Raw genomic sequence first — 22498 nt, 5'->3', positions numbered from 1 at the left:
AAAAAGCCAAAGCAGCACAATCACTTCCAGATTACTGTTGTGTTTGCGATAAGGAAAAATGCTAGCCAGCATTTGCAGAATATCGCACAGCTATCAGCCAATCAGATTCAAGAACCAGACAGATCTGCAGTTATTAACAAAAACAATTATGCTTACAGTCTTTATTTAACAATAAGACAATGTCAAAATCCCAGTTGTTGATGTAGAAGGTTTGGATTTCACATTATTTTTATTTATTTTTTTCTCAGTGGAGCTGAAGTTCAATCTGGATCATTATGTGAATAAACGATATCCCGGCCTGGTGAAGATCGTGAGGAACAGCAAGCGAGAAGGCCTCATTCGGGCCAGGATTCATGGCTGGAACGCAGCCACTGCTCCTGTTGTGGGCTTCTTTGACGCTCATGTGGAGTTCAACACAGCCTGGTAAGTGCCATTCAGTCTATTATTATTTCATGAGGCATTGTCTCGCCACTCAGAATATAACACTGGTATGCTTCACACCACAAAGGCTTGATTTATCAAAGAATATTCAATGCGACATCAATGGTAGCTTAGACTTCGGTGAAGAAAGCGGCCTGATGGGCTTTTATCTAAAGCATCTGTCAAAAATGAACTCATAGATTTATGATCTCAGAAATGGATGAGTGAGACGTGCTGCAAATTAAATATGCTTTTTTTCCTCTCTCTCTCTGATGGGCTTCCTTGCTGAAAATATGTACAGGGATTTTAAAGCTGGTGGCTTGGGGGTTAACACGATTGCAACTAACAAGAAGGTCTGTGGTTTGAGTCCCAGCTGGGCCAGGAAACCTTTCTGTGTGGAGTTTGCATGTTCTCAGAATTCTGCAGTTTTCTCCATAGTTCAAAGACATGCATATGCAGTTGAAGTCAAAATTATTAGCCCTCCTGTGAATTTTTTCAAATATTTCCCAAATGATGTTTAACAGAGCACAGATTATTTTCACAGTATTTCCTGTAATATTTTTTTCTTTCAGAGAAAGTCTTATTTGTCTTATTTTGGCTAGAATAAAAGCATTATTACTTTTAAAAAAAAGCCTTTTAAGGTCATTATTTTTTGCCCTCTCAATAATTTTTTTGATTATCTACAGAACAAACTACTTTTATACAATAACTTGCCTAATTACCCTTACTTGTGTAATTAACCTAATAAACCTAGTTAAGACTTTAAACTACTAGTCTCTTGAAAAAATATATCTAGTAAAATAGTATCTACTGCCACCAAAGATTAAAAAAACTAAAGAAATAAAATAATTATTAGGTATTAAAACTATTATGTTAAGAAGTGTGTAAAAAAATGTTTCTTTCCGTTAAAAAATGATTGAATAAAAATAATTTCTTAATTTTAACTTGCCTAATTACCCTAACCTGCCTAGTTAACCTAATAAACCTAGTTGAGCCTTTAAATGTTACTTTAAGCTGAATAGAAGTGTCTTGAAAAATATCTAGTCAAATATTATTTACTGTCATCATGACAAAGATAAAAGAAGTCAGTTATTGGAAATGAGTTATTAAAACTATTATGTTTAGAAATGTGTTGAAAAAAATCTTTTCTCCGTTAAACCGAAATTGGGGGAAAAAATAAACAAGTGGGCACATAATTCAGGGGGGATAATAATTCTGACTTCAGCTATATATATATATATATATATATATATATATATATATATATATATATATATATATATATATATATATATATATATATAAATCCAAGTTGGCTAATAATTCAGTAGGGCTAATAATTCTAAATACCATTCCAGCCGCAGCCTAGTACTGGGAAACACCCATACACTTTCATATTCACACATGCACTCATAGAGTACGGCCAATTTAGTTTATCCAATTCACTTATAGCGTATGTCTTTGGACTGTAGGGGAAACCGGAGCACCCGGAGGAAACCACACGAACATGTGTAGAACATACAAACTCCACAAACGCCAACTGGCCCAGCCAGGACTCGAACCAGCGACATTCTTGCTGTGAATCAACAGTGCTAACCACTGAGCCACCGTGCTGCCCTGAGAAGAAAATATTTTTCACATTTCACTTTTAATTGTGAAAAGTATAATTGCAGAGGTGCATTGTATCCACTCTTGCTTTGAGTTTTAAGTTTTTTTTTGCTATTTTGGTATCATTTTTGGTGTCATTTAGTTCACAACCCTTAAGACACTTCGCCTCACAGCAATGTGATTTTTCAGTTTTTTTTATTTTTAATAAACTTGCAACAATTTCAAAAAATTGTTTTTCACATTATGGGGTATTGTGTGTAGAAATTTGCGGAAATAAATGAATTAAATAAATTTTGGAATAAGGCTGTAGCTTAAAAAATGTGGAAAAAGTGAAGCGCTATGAATACTTTCCGGATGCACTGTACTTTAATACACACACACATCTTACATTAAATACATTTATGGCATATGAAGATAAGACCTGGGCAAATGTTGCATGCTGGTGGATGACATCACTTCTAAGGATCGACTGCTAAAGTGATTACTGCACCTCCTGTTTATGTGGACATATTTTACCGCCTCTCAGTACTGTAATAATTGTCATTCTTATATGTTAATTGTTTGTTATTTACGTGGGCCTACGCTATTTAATTTATTTTATTTTATTTGTATTGTGACTATTTATGTTTACACATTAATCACAAAGAAATTAATAACTTTAGCGAACATAATATTTTGTGTCTGACTTCTTTACTCTTCTCCTATTCTTTGGACATCAATTAGATAATATGTCCTCTAATGGCCCGTTTGGTTCGGTATGAACCGAACCGTACCATACTACTTTTTCGGCACCCTTTCGAAAGGGTACCAAACAGGAGAAAGGGTGCCAAAAGGCGGAGCTAGAGGCGCAGCTAAACGCTATTGGTTTACAGAGATACGTCATTTGCTTACGCAACAAGCCAGAATGAAAACAAAGGATCTGCCATGTTTAACTACACAACCGAAGATTACAGCGTAATAAAATATACATATAATAACGAGCCATGGTTGACCTGGGCTCAAACAAACCTTGTCGTCGTCTTGATGAACAGCCACAAAGCCAAAAAGAAGAGCAGATTTACCCTGAGCCCCTTAGTTTTTTTACGAGCCAGTCTAATGCGCGAACGGTTTCGCTTTCTTGCTAGCGCTCGCCGCGCGTCTATATCTGAAATAACAAACTTCTTGAGTTGATGATAATAATGTGTGTGTGATTATTGGCGTGCTTTTGAAACCCGATCCTGTTAGACATTGACAAACATGAGAAAGAAGCGTGAAAAAAAGGAGCAAGTTATTTTTTCAGCAAACATGAACAAACTGCCATGTATAACTATTATCTTCACCTTTTAGACTAATATGAACCCAGAATGATGAAATTATTCTCTAACAAGAGGTTACATGTGCTGGTGAAGATTATAGACACAGATGAGAGTTTTGCTCTGACTGTGGGCTATATTTCGTGTTGTTTTGATCCTAAATAAGGACTAAATGTCTGCAGTGTGTAGTTTATCTGTAATTGGTAACATATCGGAGACTGTAAGGGTTCATATATGTTTCATTTATTTATTTAATTTATATTATTACAGACGTTACAGTAGGCTATTTTGCACTGTCATTGATCTGCAGTTATAATCAACTCATGTTCATAGAAAAGTTAGTAATAAATATTCATACACAAGTATTTATGTGTATAAAGCATCTGTTTTGTGAAAAGAGCTTCTCATATGATATGTAAGTGACCCGTACAGCTTTACTATAGATATTTTCTCGATCGGAAATGACGTTGACTGAAACTTCCTGTCATTCACCATGCCCACCAAAAGGGTACCCTTGGTAGTGGAAACGCAAGCCTGATTAAGGTGACCCGTACCAACCCAAACCGTACCGTACTGTACCAGTCAGTGGAAACGAGCCATAAGGTAGTATAGAACTGCACAGTAATCAGTGCATTCATACAGTCTTCAACACAGGGAGGATGAGAAAGCTCTCAGATTTCATCTAAAATATCTTATTGTGTATTCTAAAGATGAACCAAGATTTCAGGGGATTGGAACAACTTAACAGAATGTATTTATTTTTGGCGTGAACTAGCGCTTTAAAGGTTTAATTGACAAAGGCAGATGTGGTTTGTGTGTGGCAGATGCTGCAAAATATAAAACAAATATGGTTTGGTTATAATGGTGAATAAATCCAATGTTTGAGCTTACATAAACCACAAAACTGCTCTGATATGCTGATTTTTGTGGTACTCACCACTCCACAATCCATTAAATGATCTCAAGCATCCTTCATCTGTCATCTCCTTTGGCAATGAGTTCTCATTAAGGCCTCCCATTAGTGTGGTATGACCTCCATTTGGGAATTATGGATTAACCATTAATGAGCCTTCCCTCTTTGTTCCACAACATAAACATGTAATGGAGAGATGATCACTGAATGAGGCCACCAATGCAGTCGGAAAGTCGGGAGATGCACACCTCGTTTTGGAGCCGAAATTAAATTAGAGTTTCATTATCGCTTCTCGTGTGCAAAAACTTGCTACTTCATATAAATGGGTTTTGGTTCTGTGTGAGTTCCAAATTTCAAGGTGTGAAATGAAACAGTCAGAATGAAATACGATTTAGTTATTTATTTATGGGGGCTCTTTCATGGTTTATTATTTCCCTCCTTAAGCACTCTGCTAGCATTTAAAGTTTGTTTAATTAAAAATGTATTCTTTTCATGCTGGTTTTCCACTTTCTGGATGACTCTTGGGAAAAAGCTGTGTCTTATTTGCTTCTTCACATTTTAGAAACAACTCTTTTCATTTGAAATGGGAAGAAGTTTGTCAGTTGGGATGTTTTTATGGTATATCTAGGTCCTGTAGGACCAAACATCAAGACAGTTTATATTTTGAGTTTATAACATTTTCACAATTACTATCCAAGCAATATTTCAACTTTATTTCTTTCATTTCTGCACTTTAAAAAATTATATGTGCTACATGAAAGTTGATACATGCAAGGAAGCATTTTATCACCATTTTTCTCTTTACACAAATGAACTTAAGATCTAGTATTTAGGTTTTAAGTTATTTAAATATGCAGATGATATGGCACTTGTTCATCGGTTGACTAAAACAGGAACAGAGGGAGATACCTTGTACAATAGTTATATAAATTTGCTTAAAAACTGGTGTAAAATGAGTTCACTGAAGATAAATTTTAATAAAACCGAAGAAATGGTAATTAGCAGAAATAAACTAGTTCTTACTCAAGGGTTAAAACCTCTGGTCCTTGAGGGACATGGAATAGAGAAAGTTGGATGTGTTAAATATTTAGGAGTATTTATTGACAGTGGATTGATATATGCTGGAAATGTTTTTTTTAAAGCAATGTAGAGATTATATGTTATTTGGAGGTTACAACATTTTGGTGTGAGTTGAGATATTCGGGAGATGGTATACATGAATTTGGTTGAAAGTGTTGTGAGTTTTAACATGGTTGCATGGTATGGACTGTTGCCAATTAAGGAAGAGAAAAAACTGTGTTGAGTAGTAAAAATTGCCAGTTCAATTGTAGGTAAAGCACAAAGACAACTAAATAAAATTTATTAGATGAGAATTAAACAGAAAGCACATGTCATTATTGAGGATTGTTCCTATCCCTTGAATATAAAACTTCAGTTTTTGCCATCAAAAAGACATTTTAGGCAACCTCAAGTAAAGAAAACTGTGTATCAAATATCTTTTGTGCCGACTGCCATTAAAATGTCAAATACTGGGTTTTAAAATAGAGTTTTATTGAGTTTTTAATGTGATTTCAGTGATGATATTGAATGTATTTGTGTTGCGTGATTTCTGTGATATGTGTAATGTGAACGCTGATGTGGTTGTGTGGGGAAGCCAAAGATAAATTTCCAACAGCAAAGAGAGTAAAGTACATGACAAAAAAATCAAGACAACAAATGTTGTTTATGTTAATTTAACTTTTTTTAATAGGTTAATAAATTTAACTTAATATTTTAGTCTATTTGATTAATGTAAGTTGAGATTAGCAGAACATTTCATTTGATTCAACTAAACAATTTAAAGCAGTAAGATTTTTTTTTTACAGTGTGAGTTTATATGCACAAGATGTCTGTGACATTTATTTTATTTATAATCCTATTGTCCAATAGCAGTTTTAAAGTCACTATTGGAGATCATTCATCTTAGGCAGCACCTTTGTCATGTGGTGTTCCTCAGGGATCTATTTAAGTCACTATTATTTTTCCCTTACATATGCTTCCTTCTATGTTTTTAGAAAACATGGTCTGTCTTTTCACTGTTAGGCAGATGACACCCACATCTACCTGCCTTTAAAACCAAGTTCAAGTGGATTAGAGACTTTTATGTTAAGAATGTTAATCTGGATGATAGCAGATGATAAACAGATAAATGCAGTGGTCAAATCCTGCTTCTTTCAGCTTCGACTCTTAAAAACAGTTAAATCTATTCTATCTAGAAAATAAAATTGAAAAAAAATTCCATGCTTTTATTACTACTTGGCTGGACAGTAACTCACTATACTTTGGAATTAGTCAGACAACCTTATCCCGTTTACAATTAGTTCCGAATGCTGCTGCGAGGCTTTTAACCGGTACCAAAAAATACGACCACATTACACCAGTTTTATGCTCTTTGCACTGGTTGCCTGTTCACTATCGAGTCACTTTAAAAATCCTTCTATTGGTTTTTAAATCTCTAAATGGCTTGGCACCTTCTTATCTGTTAGACATGTTGATTTTTACCTGGTAGGTCTCTTCAGTCATCAAACCAGAAATTGTTATGTATCCCTAAGTCGAGGCTGAAATGCAAAGGTGACTGTGCTTTTGCAGTAGCTAGTCCTAGATTGTGGAATGCTCTGCTCTTCTGTATTAGATCTGTTTCATCTCTGTCTGTTTTTAATATAGGTTAAAAACTTACCTCTTTGATTTGGCATTTTATCAATAAAAATTGTCTGTTTTAAGCTATAATTTAATAATTTTCTTTGTTTTGATGTGTATTGTGCAGCACATTGGTTAACCCAACCTCTGGTTGTGTTTAATAGTGCTATAAATAAAATTAACATTGACATTGACATTATAATTAGTTATGACATTTACAAGGAATCTCAGAGTTAAAATGCTTTCAAAACCATTATTTCAGTGTACTAAAGACAATAGTGTTAATATTCAGTTCAGTAAAAAATAATTGATGTTGCAAAATTTAATACTTATAAATTTAGATGTAGCAGTAGTTGTTAAATATTGTTCGGAATTAATAAGTATTCCACTTGTTTTTTTGTTTGTTTTTTTATTTAAAATATGTTCCACTTTTGTGATAGATTTTTCATATTGTTAAATTATTATTATTTATAGAAACATCACACTTTAAACTTTAAAGTAACTTGATATAATCACACTTACAAGCACAGCTTCAAAGGAAATTTGACTGCATATTGGCAGTATGTGTCGTGCTATGCTGGAGGTTTGACAATTAGCACTTTGATATGTCAGTTTCAAAGCAACTGGAGGCAACTAGCAGAATTCCAAAGAGGCCAATTAGTCAATATATGAACTTCAAGAGCTTCAGTCAGAGTAACTGTTAAAGTCAGCATTTACTCATCCTGATGCTCAAAGCAGTATGACATTGTTTTGTGGAAAATAATAGATTTGTGGAAGAATAAGTTTCAGGTTATTTTATTTTATATATTTTTTAGTTTTTTTGTTTGTTTTTGGCCGACACAATGAAAGTCAGTGAGCGTAGCATTGTGTTGGGCTACTTTGAATTTCATTGTTTGACAAAAGCAGTTGAAAAATCCGCATGCCAAACCAGTCAGACTTTCATTCAAATTTGGAGTGCTATTAACCATTTAGTGCGTACAATCACACTGATGTTTCACTGCATCAGCTGCAAAATTCAAATCTGCTTTCCTTATGAAGTAAAAAAAAACTCAGCAGGGATATTTAAAACTTGCATGTGAAAAAAGTCGCAAGGGGCCGGTGCATTGTGGAATGGGTGGTGGTCGAAGGTTAGGACCACGACAACCCGATCGTCTGGCACAGAACGTTGCTGCTCCTCCACATCAAGAGAAGTCAGCTGAGGTGGCTCGGGCATCTGTTTCAGATGCCTACTGGACGCCTACCTAGGGAGGTGTTTCAGGCATGTCCCAAAGGGGAAGACTCAGGACACGCTGGAGGGACTACAGTATGTCTCTTGGCTGGCCTGGGAAAGCGTCGGGAACCCCCTCCGGAGGAGCTGGAGGAAGTGTCTGGGGAAAGGGAAGTTCTCTCCCATGACTAAAAATGAGATGAGATGAGATGTGAAAAAAGTTTAAGATATTTTTAATCAAATCGTTGTACTTTAAGTCACAGTCAAGCCGTGTCTATGCTTTTTTGCAAGTTATAATGGATACAAATGTCTTTATTTATTTAAAGTACAGTATTTGATATTAACTTTTCTCTCCATACCTGACCTTGACACCTCAGTGTGTCTATTTTTTCATGTCTTCAGTGCTGTTGCTATTGTTAAAAAATAGTTACATGTGTGTGTAATAATGAAATGACACAAACAGAAAGTACTGAACTACTGAAATGTATTTGATGCTTTATATAGACCATTTTGAGAGATGTAAACAAAAACAATAGTCCCAACATATTTCCTGTTTTACATTTTTAATTTCTATGGCTTATGAGAATCCAAAAAGAGTCACATATTGATAAATAATGTTATGATACCTGTTTTAGTATGAAATTATGATAAAATTGCTTCTTATTACAGCTGTGAAATAGTTTGATAACAAGCAGGAAATGTTCATGAGCCAGTGACATGACCACTGGAAGCCATTCATGTACAGCCAAGTTAGTGCCTATAAAAAATATAAATTATTTTAAAAAATTCATATAATTTTTAACAGACGAAAGATTTTCAAATCTGCTGTGGAATAAGAATAAGGATGAGTAAATGATGACAGAAGTTTAAAATTTGTGTGAACTTTCTCCCTTTGAGACTCTTAATGGAACTATCAGTGTCAACGAAGAACCTTTGTTTCTTAAATACTTGATCCCTGCGCAAATAGTCTTGAGCTCAGACTTTGTGGCTGTGTTTACTCGATGTGCATAGTAATTCCTTTAGTGAACCAGTCTCTGAAAGTGCCTGCAAATAAACAGTGTTATCAGTGAGCACAGTTCATTCCTCGCTTTTATCCTTTCCCAAGAGGAATAGATGGACGTTTCTCAGCACAGTTGCTAAGTGCCTTAAAAGTGGCTTCTCAAAAATGACCACAGACCTGAATCCTCTGAGTCCCAACTTTGGGGGAGAAAAAACTACATCACAATCTTTTACAAAGCTCAGATTTATGGCAGGGCTGCTGTTCAGAATCCCTTTGTTTCCAAGCCCAGCATACAAAGACATAACCTGGTGTGTGGAGCGTAAAACCTGGACCCCTGGGCAATAGAAGAAGTATTACGTTCTGACAAGTTTTTTTTTTTTTTTCAACCTTACATCCAGAACCCAATTCACTGTTGCTGGCTTTCATGCACAGAGGGGGATCAGTAATATTATGCACAGTCATTTTATGGAAGTCATGTTGTGCATTGGCACTTTTTGGCTCAAAAATGTATTTTCTAAAATACAATAAAATCTGCAAATAAAGTGAATATAATTACAGTTTTCTACTATAATTTGTTTTAAAATGCAAACTATTGAGTTCAGACCATTTAGAAATATAAAAATATTTAATGAAATTTTGTTTGATTACATTTAATTACTACCCCCATACTTTTGATTGCTTGTTAACTTTCATAATTAAAGGTTGACCTGATATGTTTGTAAATTATATGCCATCAAAACAGCTTTTGTAATTATCTATATTTTAACCACGTTGCAAAAAAGTTTATAATAATACGTTGACTTCTAGAGTGAAACTGTTATAATGTGCCAACATGGACAATACAATTACAGTTACAAGAAAAATTATGTGAACCCTTTGGGATTACTTGGATTTCTGCATGTTTCTGGAGCATCTGGATGTTCTGCAACACAGCTGGCAAAATATTTAGTGGACAGATGAAACCAAAATTGAGTATATTCATTTTTTGCTATTCGCTTGTTAAGTGTGATGTCACACGAAGTGGCCTCCGGGTCCAATCACTACATCAAACTGTATGGAGAGACTCAACAGCTGGTAATAATAAATGTTTACAAAGCGATATAATATTTTCGAAAATCAATATACATATAGATATATATTAGCGGTTTCACTGACTAATCGACTAGTCTACTTTAATGCACTGCAGTGATGCTTTTTGAAGGACGTGGACTAGTCGCGCTGCGCAGATCACATGGTTTGACCTGAAATACATGGCAGCTTTACACACAGCTCACTGAATGAAACTGGCCTCAGAAAATTTACAGTAATTTTTTTAATTGTTATTTTTTTAAAATATTTTGTTATTTATATGTCAGCGTCAAAGATTCACGTGAACTTTGAGTGAACTTTAAATCGTCAAACAGATCCAAGTTAGATCGCTTCATGCTAATACCCTAGAGCAGATGCTAGCCAATCACGCTTACGGAACCCTGGAAAAGTAATGTGATTTTCTGTTGCCCTCTGCAAAGTGTAGACGCGGACATATTTTGTGAATGAACCTTGAAGCACGCAGAAACTGTAAAGTGCGCAGCTGCGGAGGTGTGACAAATTTCACAGCGTGTGTAAACATCCTTGGTAAACGGGGTGAAGATGTGCAGCGAGAAGACATCTAATGACCAAGATGAGCCAGTAACCGTCAAAATGCCTGACATGAGCAGGATTTTGCAAATAAATTATATATATATTTTATATATATATATATATATATATATATATATATATATATATATATATATATATATATATATATATATACAGTAGAAGTCAGAATTATTAACCCCCCTGTTATGTATATATATATGTATATATATATGTATATATATATCCCTGCCTAATATTCGATGGCCAGAAAGTGATTAATTTTTTATAAATTGCAAGCCCATGTGTACGCCATGATTTTATATGAAATTCGCTTTAATGTGTGATCTGATTAAAAAGTGGTCATAAACGAATATTTTCTCAATTCAAATGAGTAGTGGCTTGGACCCGGAAACAGTATTCCACACGTGACACGTTTAACTTTTATTTAATGATTACAGTGCAAGTCCAATCAAATCCACTTATTTGGAAAACAAAGCAAGTCTCTTATATAATACTGTATATCTACTAAAAGATAGAAAATATTACTTTACAAACTGATGATCGTGTCAGACTTAGATGAAGATCAGAACACATTTTCTGGGAAATGTATGCAAAAATCCAAGCAATCCCAAAGTGTTCACATACTTTTTCTTGCAACTGTATATTTATTTTATGTTTTTTAGGCAAATATACATTAACTTGTTTAGACAAACAAGCGTTCTAAAGTAAAACAAGAGGTTGGCAAGAAAGTTGTGAACATAAAACCATCAATCACCATGTACAAATCTACAATTTAATTAAACATAATAATTATAAACACAAGATTTTGTACACATAGATTTATGTAAACATTATTAATGAAATAAAAATTTAGTGCATGTGTCCACTTATAATTCCTAATATTCATGCACATGGAAAATAAGTAAAGAAACTCTCCAAGTACAATTGCATACTGTGTGTATGTGTAATTTAATATGCCTTTAGTAGAGCTCTTGCTTGTGAATTATGTGATTTTCTAAAGGTGTTTCCGTCTTCAGTGTGAGTGACGCTTCTGGACAGCACATAACAAATTATACCACAGCCTGTAATTCCACCCTAATTTGAGCTTGTCGGTCTGTCAGATGCAGAACAGTACTGTGTGAGAGAGAGTGAAGATATAAAGCCAGTCCAGTGGGTCAGCTACTATGTCTTACACAAAACATTTACTCCAGCACAGAACATACTGTTCTAAATCCATGCATTATTCATGCAAGTGCCTTATCGAGGCAATGCTGAATTGAAATAACAGGAATTGAGGTTTTAAGACCTTTTAAAGAAGACATTTCCAGGTCGTTGTTCCAAACTTGCCATGCCAAATCTCCTCCTTGGAAATATAAGGTTCTTTGTGCATTCTGTGTGGTTTTTAGATGAGTAACTTTAAACTTTTTGACTTTCATATAGCCAAAATTATATGGGAAACAAATCTCTTCCATACATAAAAATGGATACTGAATGTATTTTAAATGCATCCTATAACAAAATTCTCTCAAATTCTCTCATGAAATTTTCGAACAGGTCAAATGCAGATATAATATTTTATCTGTACAACTGTACAAAAAAATTGAAAAAAAAAAAGAAACGAAAATACTTATAACCGAAATGTGAAGGGTCTTCCTTTTAATAGAGAAAATTAGTTTGCACTGATCTGTATTGTAAATTATACAAATAAAAATAATATGTTCATATAAAGATGAATTTGATTGCCCCTACAATGGATCATTCTATTGTTAATATGTAATGGCGTACTGCAGGTTACGTTGGTGGTCTGAAACTGGCAGATCTAGGCTGCAGACTGTACATTTCAAAGGACACTTTGTCTTGGAAAATAGGTGTTTTTATTAAAATGCAGCTTAAAAGTCAAGTTGAGTTAGATTCAAAGTGTGTATTTTAATAGACGTCTTGCTTACAGATGGAAGTTAAACAGTAAAACAGTAAGTGCAATGTTTTATAATCATGCATTTATCAGTGCAGGGATGCAAACCCTTTGATGAAATTCACCATTTTATATTAAAACTTTGATTTATAATCATGATTTTACATTATCAGCTTTGAGAATGGCATGTCCCTCCCATAAAAGGGTACTGTAGGTCAGAATCTGTTCATTTTGCCCCAAAACATTGAAAGCGTTTTTTCAAACCTTCTAAATTTGATTAGTATTTGAGATGTCATTGATTTAAATATTTGAATTTGCTTCACTGAAGCATGCAAATCACACAGATCTCTGAAAAAGGAAGTGACATTCACTTCCTTTTTCAGAGGTCTGTGTAATATGCATATTCCCCCCACCCACATTTGCCAATGTGTATATTGCACACTTTGACTTCATTTCTAGAGCACAAGGGGATCCACTGCGTAAAACATATGCTGGATAAGTTGGCGGTTCATTCCGCTGTTGCGACTCCTGATGAATAAAGAGACCAAGCTGAAGGAAAATGAATGAATAAATAAAACAAAACTTCATAGACATTATTAACATTTAAAAGCACAAGAGAAAAGAAAGATGTGTTTTTAACGTTGATTTGAATTCACCTAGCGTGGAGGCAGTTCAGATGAGTAGTGGCAGGCTCTTCCCCAGTGTATTAAGATTGTAACAAAATAAGAATATGGGAACAGTGTTAATTGTTTCTAGAAAAATAAGGGTGAAACATTTTTGTTGCCTGTGGCTTGCGGCATCTGTTGTGATAGTATTATGAATTATGAATACCCATGCTCTGATCCACTTCATGTTTTCAAAGCCATTTTTGTAGACAAAATTAACATTGTATTGCAATAAAGCCTGTGACACACCAAGCTTAAGTCAAAGAACAAGTGGCAATGAAATCTAACTGTGTTATGGCCTCGCTTCGTCTTTGTCTTTACATTAAGGGTGCTTTCACACTTGGTTCAATTGTCTGGTCCGAACCCAAGTTAGTGCCCCCCCCCCCCCCCCTCCCCCCCCCCCCCCTCCACCCCCTGCCACCTTCTCGGCTGTTTTGTGTTTACACCATCTTTTTTCTGTCTGAGCTTCGGTACGCTTGCATCTTCAAACTGCTGTTGTGTGTACAGCTGTTGCTAGGTGATGGTCACGAAAACCAAGGTATCAAAATGGAAAGACGTATGCACTCTTTTGGTTTTGGTAACATACAGAGAGCCACTTGTGTTTATCTGCTGCAAAAAATATTAAAAACGTTCAGAAAATAACATGAAGTTATGTCCAAACACGACTTCTGAAGCAGAATTCGTTTTTGGAGAAGCTAAACAATTACAATAAAAAACAAAGCAAAGATCGGTACACGGCAAGACAGGGCAAGGAAAATGCATTGTAATGTTCACATTAAAGAGCCCATATTATACATGAAATAGGGTCATATTTAGGTTGTAAGGGTCTCCAACAACAGTCTAATATGCATGCAAGGTCAAACAACACTTTGATGGTCTTATAATCTGCATATATTTTTACCTAATTATCCCAGCGACTCCCATATGAATCGTTCAGCGATTCATTTGTTCCCAAACCCCTCCTCAGCGCGAAACTAATCTGCGCTGATTGGACCGATGACAGCCTGCTGCGATTGGTTGACACGGACAAGGCTTCAGCGTGAGAGTGAAATGCCCAGCTGCTAATCTACAATATAAAAGTAGTCACAGTGCACACAGGCTTCATAGTGGATTTTGGCTGCCAGTGGGTGAATGTAAACACAGACGATGGACTAGAAAATACTGACGACTAACTATTTTATTGAGCAAAAAGTCCAAGAACTGGCGAGGAGATCTCCTAGCCTCCTAGTCACAGTCTTCTTGCTCTTTTCACACACACACAGGGCCTGCGCGTCCATAGAGAAGCGGCTGAATAGAGAGGGCGCGGCGCTCAGTTATATCCGCGAATACCCGTGCGTTACACACACGAGGAGACACACACACACAGGGCCGGCGCGTCCATAGAGGAGCGGCTGAATTGAGAGGGCGCGGCGCGGTTATATCCGCGAATACCCGTGCGTTACACACACGAGGAGACACAGACACACACACACACACACACACACACAGGGCCGGCGCCTCCATAGAGGAGCGGCTGAATTGAGAGGGCGCGGCGCGGTTATATCCGCGAATACCCGTGCGTTACACACACGAGGAGACACAGACACACACACAGGGCCGGCGCCTCCATAGAGGAGCGGCTGAATTGAGAGGGCGCTGTGCGGCGCTCAGTTGTATCCGCGAATACCCGTGCGTTACACACACGAGGAGACACAGACACATTACTCCTACCCGAGGACACGACACACACGCCTAGAGCGCTAGTTCAGCTTGCTGGGTGCAATTTAGACACCTCACCTCGAACCTGAGCTGAACTATTTTGAAACTTGACCGTTGCATGTGTGTAAACAGCTGACGATCCGTAATCAAAGCGGCACGCGTCGCGTTTTCAACGTGGCTTTACACGCGATATGAGAATATAAAGAGTTAACCTGATACAGCACACGCGGTTACAAGTAACAAAACACAACTAGATACAGAATTTGCAAGATAGAGTAAACGAGGCAACAGTTTTAATCGCACGTACTTACACTTGTGAAATGGGGGTAGAAACTGATTCATGATCCAATGATCCATGTTCAGACAGTCTTCACGGATCCTTCCTTTAACAAACTGAAGAAGTCTTCTTTGAAAGCATATAGTTTTCAGAAGCACTCAGAACTGCTCAAGGCTGGGCTATATTGCTGATGTTTCATCTTTGATTAGACTGTCCATAATATCCATCTGCACAGCGTGACTTCATTCGACCAGTGTCTGTCTGTATGTGTGTGTGTGTGTGAGACTTTTTTTCTGTTAGTGGGCGGGGCCGCAGGTTTCAAATCTCCCGGGTTTGCGCGCCCAACTACTTGTGTTTCGTAGCTGCGTCATCGCGAAACACCTAATGACTCGTTATCAAGACGACTCGTTTGAAGCACTATGAGTCGACTCTTTTATAGATGAATCAATAGTTTTAAACACTGTACACTTACAGATTTAAGCCTTAGCTGGATATTTCACTTCACTTAGAGCTGTGTTACACACTACATGGAAGGGCATTTTCAAAAACCCATAATATGGGCTCTTTAACAGTATAACAAGACTCAGGACTGCTGTGGTGTGTGTGTGTGTGTGTGTCACTCTTTAAATAGTCCTTGTAATTAGTTCAAGAGCAGCTCCCAGCAGTGAGTGTGTGTAATCCACCGAATGAAGAACAGGTGCATGTGAGCGATGCATGAATGGAACATGTAGTCCATATACTGGCAGATTTGTAGTCCTTAAGCAAGCTGTGTGTTTACCAGCGATCTGCCAGGATTAGATCACTGGTGAATGTTGCTGGTGATTGCTCACTACAATATGTCTAAAGCAATGCAAGGGAAGCTTATTTACTGTATATAGCACATAGGTATCAAACTCCTGTCCTGGAGGGTCACAGATCAGCAATGTTTTGCTCTAAACCTAATCAAACACAGCTGATCCTACTAATCAAGCTGTTAAAAACTACTAGAGACTATTAAGTAAGTGTGAGTTGGAGGTGGTTGGAGCTAAACTATGCAGAGCTGCGGCCCTCCAGGAATTGAGTTTGAGACCATTAATGTAGCACATTTCATACACAATGGTAATTCAAAGTGCTTTACATGCTAAAAACAATAATAAAAGAAACATTAAACACAAGTATAAAAAATAAAAACAACACAGAATAAAAATTATTAAAAACAGATTAAAATGTGTTAAAACAGGCTTTAAAAGAATAAAAGGAAAAAGAAAGAGATCAATATCATTATACGGTCAATTAATAATGTATAATATGAAAATCCATATTGTTTGAAAAGATTTAAAGGGCACCTATGATGAAAATCATCTTCTGTAAGCTGTTTAGACAGGACTGTGTGCAGATATAGTGTGTCCACAGTCATATTAGGGGTGATATAAAGACAATAACTCTTTTTTTTTTAATTTCTGACATTAAAATAGGATCCAAATCCCTTCTGTTTTGAGGCCCACCACAATGTGATGTAGGAGTGTAGTTTCCCCGCCCACCGAATTGATTGAAAGCAGCATATTAACATGTTATCGTAGTAATGCGTTTAATCATATCAGCAAGACAGTATGTACAGTACCACAAAGCTACTGGGATTAAAAGATCTGTTCAGCTCTCTTCATCAATCATCATCAAGTGTGATCAAGAATGAGTTTTACAAGTTTAAAACGTTTTAAAACAATGCATGTTTGCAATGAATTATAGTGATTTTACTGTCTTTACTTCATCAGCACAGCCGCATGTCAGTACAATTATAAAAGAAGATGCTTCAATCCCGGTTTGTGGATGTTAAATCGGGTTTATTTTGTACATTAACTTAACAGATATCCATACAGCAGTGGATATTAACATGTATCCTGTCACATTTGCGTACAAAAACAGTGCAAAGTTAAACATGTACGCTGTGTGTGTGTGGATGCGTGAACTTTGTAACGACATTGTGTGTGACTCATCGTTGCAACTTCACAACAAATACATCAAATAATCATTGGGAAAGTTCTTACTGTAGTATTTCTCACAAATGCTACGTGAGATCTGCTTCCTTCATGTCTGTCACTGTGCTGTTTATCTGACGCAGCTGAGGCAGAGATTGAGGCACACTTTGACAGGTACCTGGGAACGGTGGGCGGGGATCAGGCAACAAAAACAGCTACATTGTGTTCAGAGCAGAAAATTCCAATATTCTAAAAAAGTATAATAAATAATCTGATGGGTGTTTTGATCTAAAACGTTACAGACACATTCTGGAGACACAAAATAATCTTAAATCTTGAAAATATGGTAAAATATGTGCCCTTCAGGAAAGTCTTAGTGATCTTTGTTGACTTTGCCTTTCTTTTGTTGATCATTTGCTTAGTTTCGTCACTTCCGTTTTGTTCTTGAACTCTGATTCGAAGCTAAACAGCCAATCGGAACGCTCTTTCATGACAGACAATGCCAAATCCACATTCGGACAAACTTTTTCCAACATGAGCCTAGTGAGAAGCGAAGTGTGTAAAACACTGAACATTCTAGCTAAACTAGTTCATTTGAATTTTAATTCATTTTTATTTAACTCTCTTAGTTTGCATTTTAATTCTGCACCATCTGCAATACCTCATTTCACATTCATCATCCATTCATTTTCTTTTCGGCTTAGTCCCTTTATTAATCTGGGGTCGCCACAGCGGAATGAACCGCCAACTTATCCAGCATATTTTTTTTACGCAGCGGATGCCCTTCCAGCCACAACCCATCACTGGGAAATCAATTCACATTCATATATTTAAATCAATTGTGCATGTTGTGCCACTTTTTATGCACATTTTGGTAAGTCTATTTGCATCTTGTTTTTTTATTGTACTTGTTTCTCTTGCACTCAGAATGTTATCATCTGGCTGTAGTAAACAAGACTGACCTTTGCACGCCTCATCACAATCGGTGTGTATTTCAATATGCATTGTACATACATGCCTGCATTAAAGTATCAGGCTCCTGACAGGATTTCATTATTTATAAAACACGCTTAACCTTTATAGAGTGGCCCAATGCTGCATTCGTTTGACTGGCAGAATTAGCTGTGATTGTATGAATACAAGAGAAGGCTTCTGTTGAACATTATTGATTATTCATGACTTGGCTCTTTTATCATCGGCTTTTGAATTCTGAAATGCTACGCGTGCTTCATTAGCCGCTTGACTGGTAACTGATATTGTTGATCCTTCATTTCTATGGGTCTTCTTTTTTTTTCTCTCTCTCTCTCTCTCTCTCTCTCTCTCTCTCTCTCTCTCTCTCTCTCTCTCTCTCTCTCTCTCTCTCTCCCTCTCTCTCTCTCTCTCTCTCTCTCTCTCCTCTCTCTCTCTCTCTCTCTCTCTCTCTCTCTCTCTCTCTCTCTCTCTCTCTCTCTCTCTCTCTCTCTCTCTCTCTCTCTCTCTCTCTCTGGGAAGTGTGTTCAGCCTCCCCACCTTTCTAACCTTTTGGCCTTTGTCGTGTTCATCCAGTCACCATTGTTCAGCATTGTGTTTGACATGTCGATTCTCTGATCTCTCATCTCTACGCCTTCTGCTCTTGATCTCTATCTTTCACACCTTTTCCCTCTCGTTCAATTTCTTCTTGGATCTGTGCCTCGGGTTTCTGAGGAGCTCTGTTTGATTTAGAGGAGGAAACACACAGCGGTGCATTGGAGAATCTGAAATTCATTAGAAATGTGGTTCTAGGTAGGCTCTGAAAATTCAATAACAAAAAAAGAAAATCAAAGTGCTGTAGGTGCATGTTCTACAACAGTATAAACAAGCGTACAGTACTTGTTTACCAGCTCTTTCTGTGGGTGTATTTCTCTGATCTTTTGATATGTTTTTAAAGGTGAAGCCTGTTTTTTTCTTTTCTTTTCAGTTTAGAAATACTTTCTCTTGTCCCGGTTTAGTGTATTGAACTGTAAGTAAGCCATGCTGACTTCTTAAAGACTGCAATCACATTCTTTGTGTCTGATAGATTTTGTTTTTGTACTACTGCATGCAAACAGAAGACAAAAACAGTATATGAGCAAATTGTACTAGCAAATTCATAGTATTCATTAAACAGTGGCAGAAGAAGTTTCACAGAGATTCTTAAGATTTTTAATAATATCAAATTAATATTGAAACATCTTTGCTTACTCAGTAGCTATGTTTTCATCCAAAAATGTGATTTAATTTATGCACAAAACTGGATTATGGCATAAAAGATGCGCAAATTAATCAGCTTTCCATCTAAAGAGTCAAAGAGAACAAAATCATCACTTCCTGATAAACTGGCGCCAAATATCTACAGTAAAAATGGAATTAGCTGAGGGAGAAGAAGCTGCACAAAGCTTTTCTTTATTTAATAAATTAATTGCGCCTCGGAAGACTATGCTGACATGCAATGAACGTGCGGTGGCATTTGAAGCCATGAGATGCAGAGTGCAGACGCTCTTGACAGTTCTGAAGGTCATTATTAATATAATAACACTTATACTGAAATGGTCGAGGCATTTTAGAATGACCAAAACAACATTTTAAATGTTTTACAGTTTGCTCAGCCTGCTGGTTTGTCCATTCACACACATTTTTATCAACACATGATCTCGTCTCACAAAATCGGTGACGAGTCTGCTTACAGACAGGAGGTTAAGGTGTTGGCTGTCTGGTGCAGTCACAACAACCTGGAGCTCAACACGCTCAAAACAGTGGAGATGATAGTGGACTTCAGGAGAAACCCCCCTGCTCTTCCCCCACTGAGCATCATGGACAGCATTGTGGCAGCAGTGGAGTCATTCAGGTTCCTGGGCACCACCATCTCTCAGGACCTGAAGTGGGACACTCACATTGACTCCATTGTCAAAAAAGCTCAACAGAGGCTGTACTTTCTTTGTCAGCCGAGGAAGTTTAACATCCCAAAGGAGCTGCTGAAACAGTTTTACACCTCCATCATTGAATCAGTCATCTGCACATCAATAACTGTCTGGTTTAGCTCAGCTACTAAATACGACCTCCGAAGACTTCGTCGAATAGTTCGGACTGCTGAGCGAAACACTGGTACAACCCTTCCTACTCCCCAAGAACTGTACTTATCCAGAGCGAGCAGGAGGGCTGCCAAAATCACTCTGGACCCCTCACACCCAGCACACTGCCTCTTTGAACTTTTACCTTCTGGTCGACGCTACAGAGCACTGCGCACCAGAACAGCCCCACACAGAAACAGTTTCTTCCCTCAAGCAATCCATCTCATGAACACTTGATGATAATAATTGTGGAACCAACATCACTACTTGCTATACACTTTTATACACTTATACACTTATTTAACCACACACTTACATGCCAATTTGCACATAACAGCTGCACATATAACGTTGTATATAGTAATAAACATGTACATACACTTGTCAATCTGTATATTTGCACTCACTACTTACTTCTATTTTTTAAAAATATATATTTATTATCTGTTTTTTGTCCTGTTATCCTGTTGCACTGTAGAAGCTCTGTCACGAAAACAAATTCCTTGTATGTGTGAACATACCTGGCAATAAAGCTCTTTCTGATTCTGATTCTAATTCTCTTACAACAAAATCACATGACTTTTTTTTAATGCGCATACTGGAACTTGTTCTGTAAAAGTGTTTACATTGTAGTTGATGCGCACCTTTTCTTATCGAATATAAAGTTTATCCTACTCAGTTATGCGCATACATTTTTTATGCGCATTTTTATTTTTTCATGTCTTGATGTTTCCATCAACCGTTTTTTTATGTGCATATTCAAAATGCTCATAAAAAGGTTGATGGAAACGTAGCTATTAAGTATCAAATTGATACACAACATGAATTTGGCATTTTTCTACCTACTTTTGATAAACTGATGTCTCTGTTGTCCAATACCAATTGTTTGCTATTCCATCTGTGCATCTTTAATTATTATATACTTTTATTTGATTTCATACTGCAAAATTTTCAGCTAGTTTTAATGTGCATGTTTGGCAGTTTTTTGTCAAATCAGGTAAAATATAGAGTAGAAAAAAAAATTTAAGCTAAAAAAATCTAATTGAGTCATTTTAAGCTCTTTACATCTGGCATCTCTGAAAATGAACGTTTGTAGAGGCTTGTTAAAAAACAAAAAACTATTTTTATGCTTATTTGACTATAAAACATCTTGAGATATTTGAATTGAAGTTAGGTGGTTAGCACTGTCGCCTCACAGCAAGAAGGTCACTGGTTCAAGTCCCAGCTGGACCAGTTGGCACTTCTGTGTGGAGTTTGCATGTTCTCTCCGTGTTCGTGTTGGTTTCCTCTGGGTGTTCAAGTTTCTCTCACAGTCCAAAAACATTTGCTATAATACGTTTGTAGCAAGTATATATGAAGAGTTCAGATGCAAAACCCTCTAAATCCATCAGACCTCTTTTTTGGTAAATGAGCATTTTCTATCAGACTCCTATAATTAGGTCCAGAAGTTTCATTTTATATGTAATGAAAAGGTTATTAGCTTATAAATAAAATAATATTTTTTCAAAATGTCACTTTAAACAATTCTTTTTAACAAGGTAGATTTTCTTTTTGCATCAAAACCAGCTAAATCCACCGGTGCTTTTTATGCAAAAACCTCTAAATCCACCTATCGGGACAAGACAGTGTAATTAGTTGAAAAATCACAGAAGATGCAATTATAAATTATTTTACCAAACATAAAACACATTACACAAACCACCTAAAATTAAAAATACATAAATCTGTCAAGTGAGTGACGGTTCATTCTGCTGTGGTAACCCCTGATAATCCAGGAAATAAGCAGGAGGAAAATGAATTAATAAAATTGACATTAATTAAATCTTATCAATCTGTTGTCATTTCTGATATTTGTGATTTAGATTTATTGTAAGTAGAGCAATGTAAACATTGTAAACATCGTAAACTAAGCTTGTTAGATTCAAATAGCCTAATGTAGTGTAAAAATATTGTGAAACATCAATATCTGTGCATTGTCCATTAATATAAAAAATGTATCAGACATATAGATAATGAAGTAATATAAGTATATTTTTATACATTATATTTATCTTATAAAAAATAACTTGCATTAGCAGATAAAACAGAAGGTAGTCCTACTGGGCTAAAAGAGGATGTCCCTCAGACACTTTTAGAAGCTGTCATTCATTCATCCTCACCATACTCAAGGTCTTGGTCTCTTTTTCGTCT

At 36.4% G+C, this 22498-nt stretch overlaps 1 protein-coding gene across 1 annotated transcript in view; it reads left to right on the top strand.

Moving 5' to 3' along the window:
• The window catches only part of galnt9 (polypeptide N-acetylgalactosaminyltransferase 9), a 186438-nt gene that overhangs the window by 66928 nt on the left and 97012 nt on the right, over positions 1 to 22498 (top strand). Inside the window, exon 4 of the mRNA XM_056457466.1 lies at positions 249 to 423. Within this exon, the coding sequence (XP_056313441.1) occupies positions 249 to 423 (175 nt within the window). The remainder of the gene's footprint in view (positions 1 to 248; positions 424 to 22498) is intronic.

The sequence above is a fragment of the Danio aesculapii genome, chromosome 5, assembly GCF_903798145.1.
Source record: "Danio aesculapii chromosome 5, fDanAes4.1, whole genome shotgun sequence".
NCBI lineage: Eukaryota > Metazoa > Chordata > Actinopteri > Cypriniformes > Danionidae > Danio > Danio aesculapii.
The sequence above is the reverse complement of the archived record's forward strand: the minus strand, read 5'-3'. Positions and strand labels throughout refer to the sequence as shown.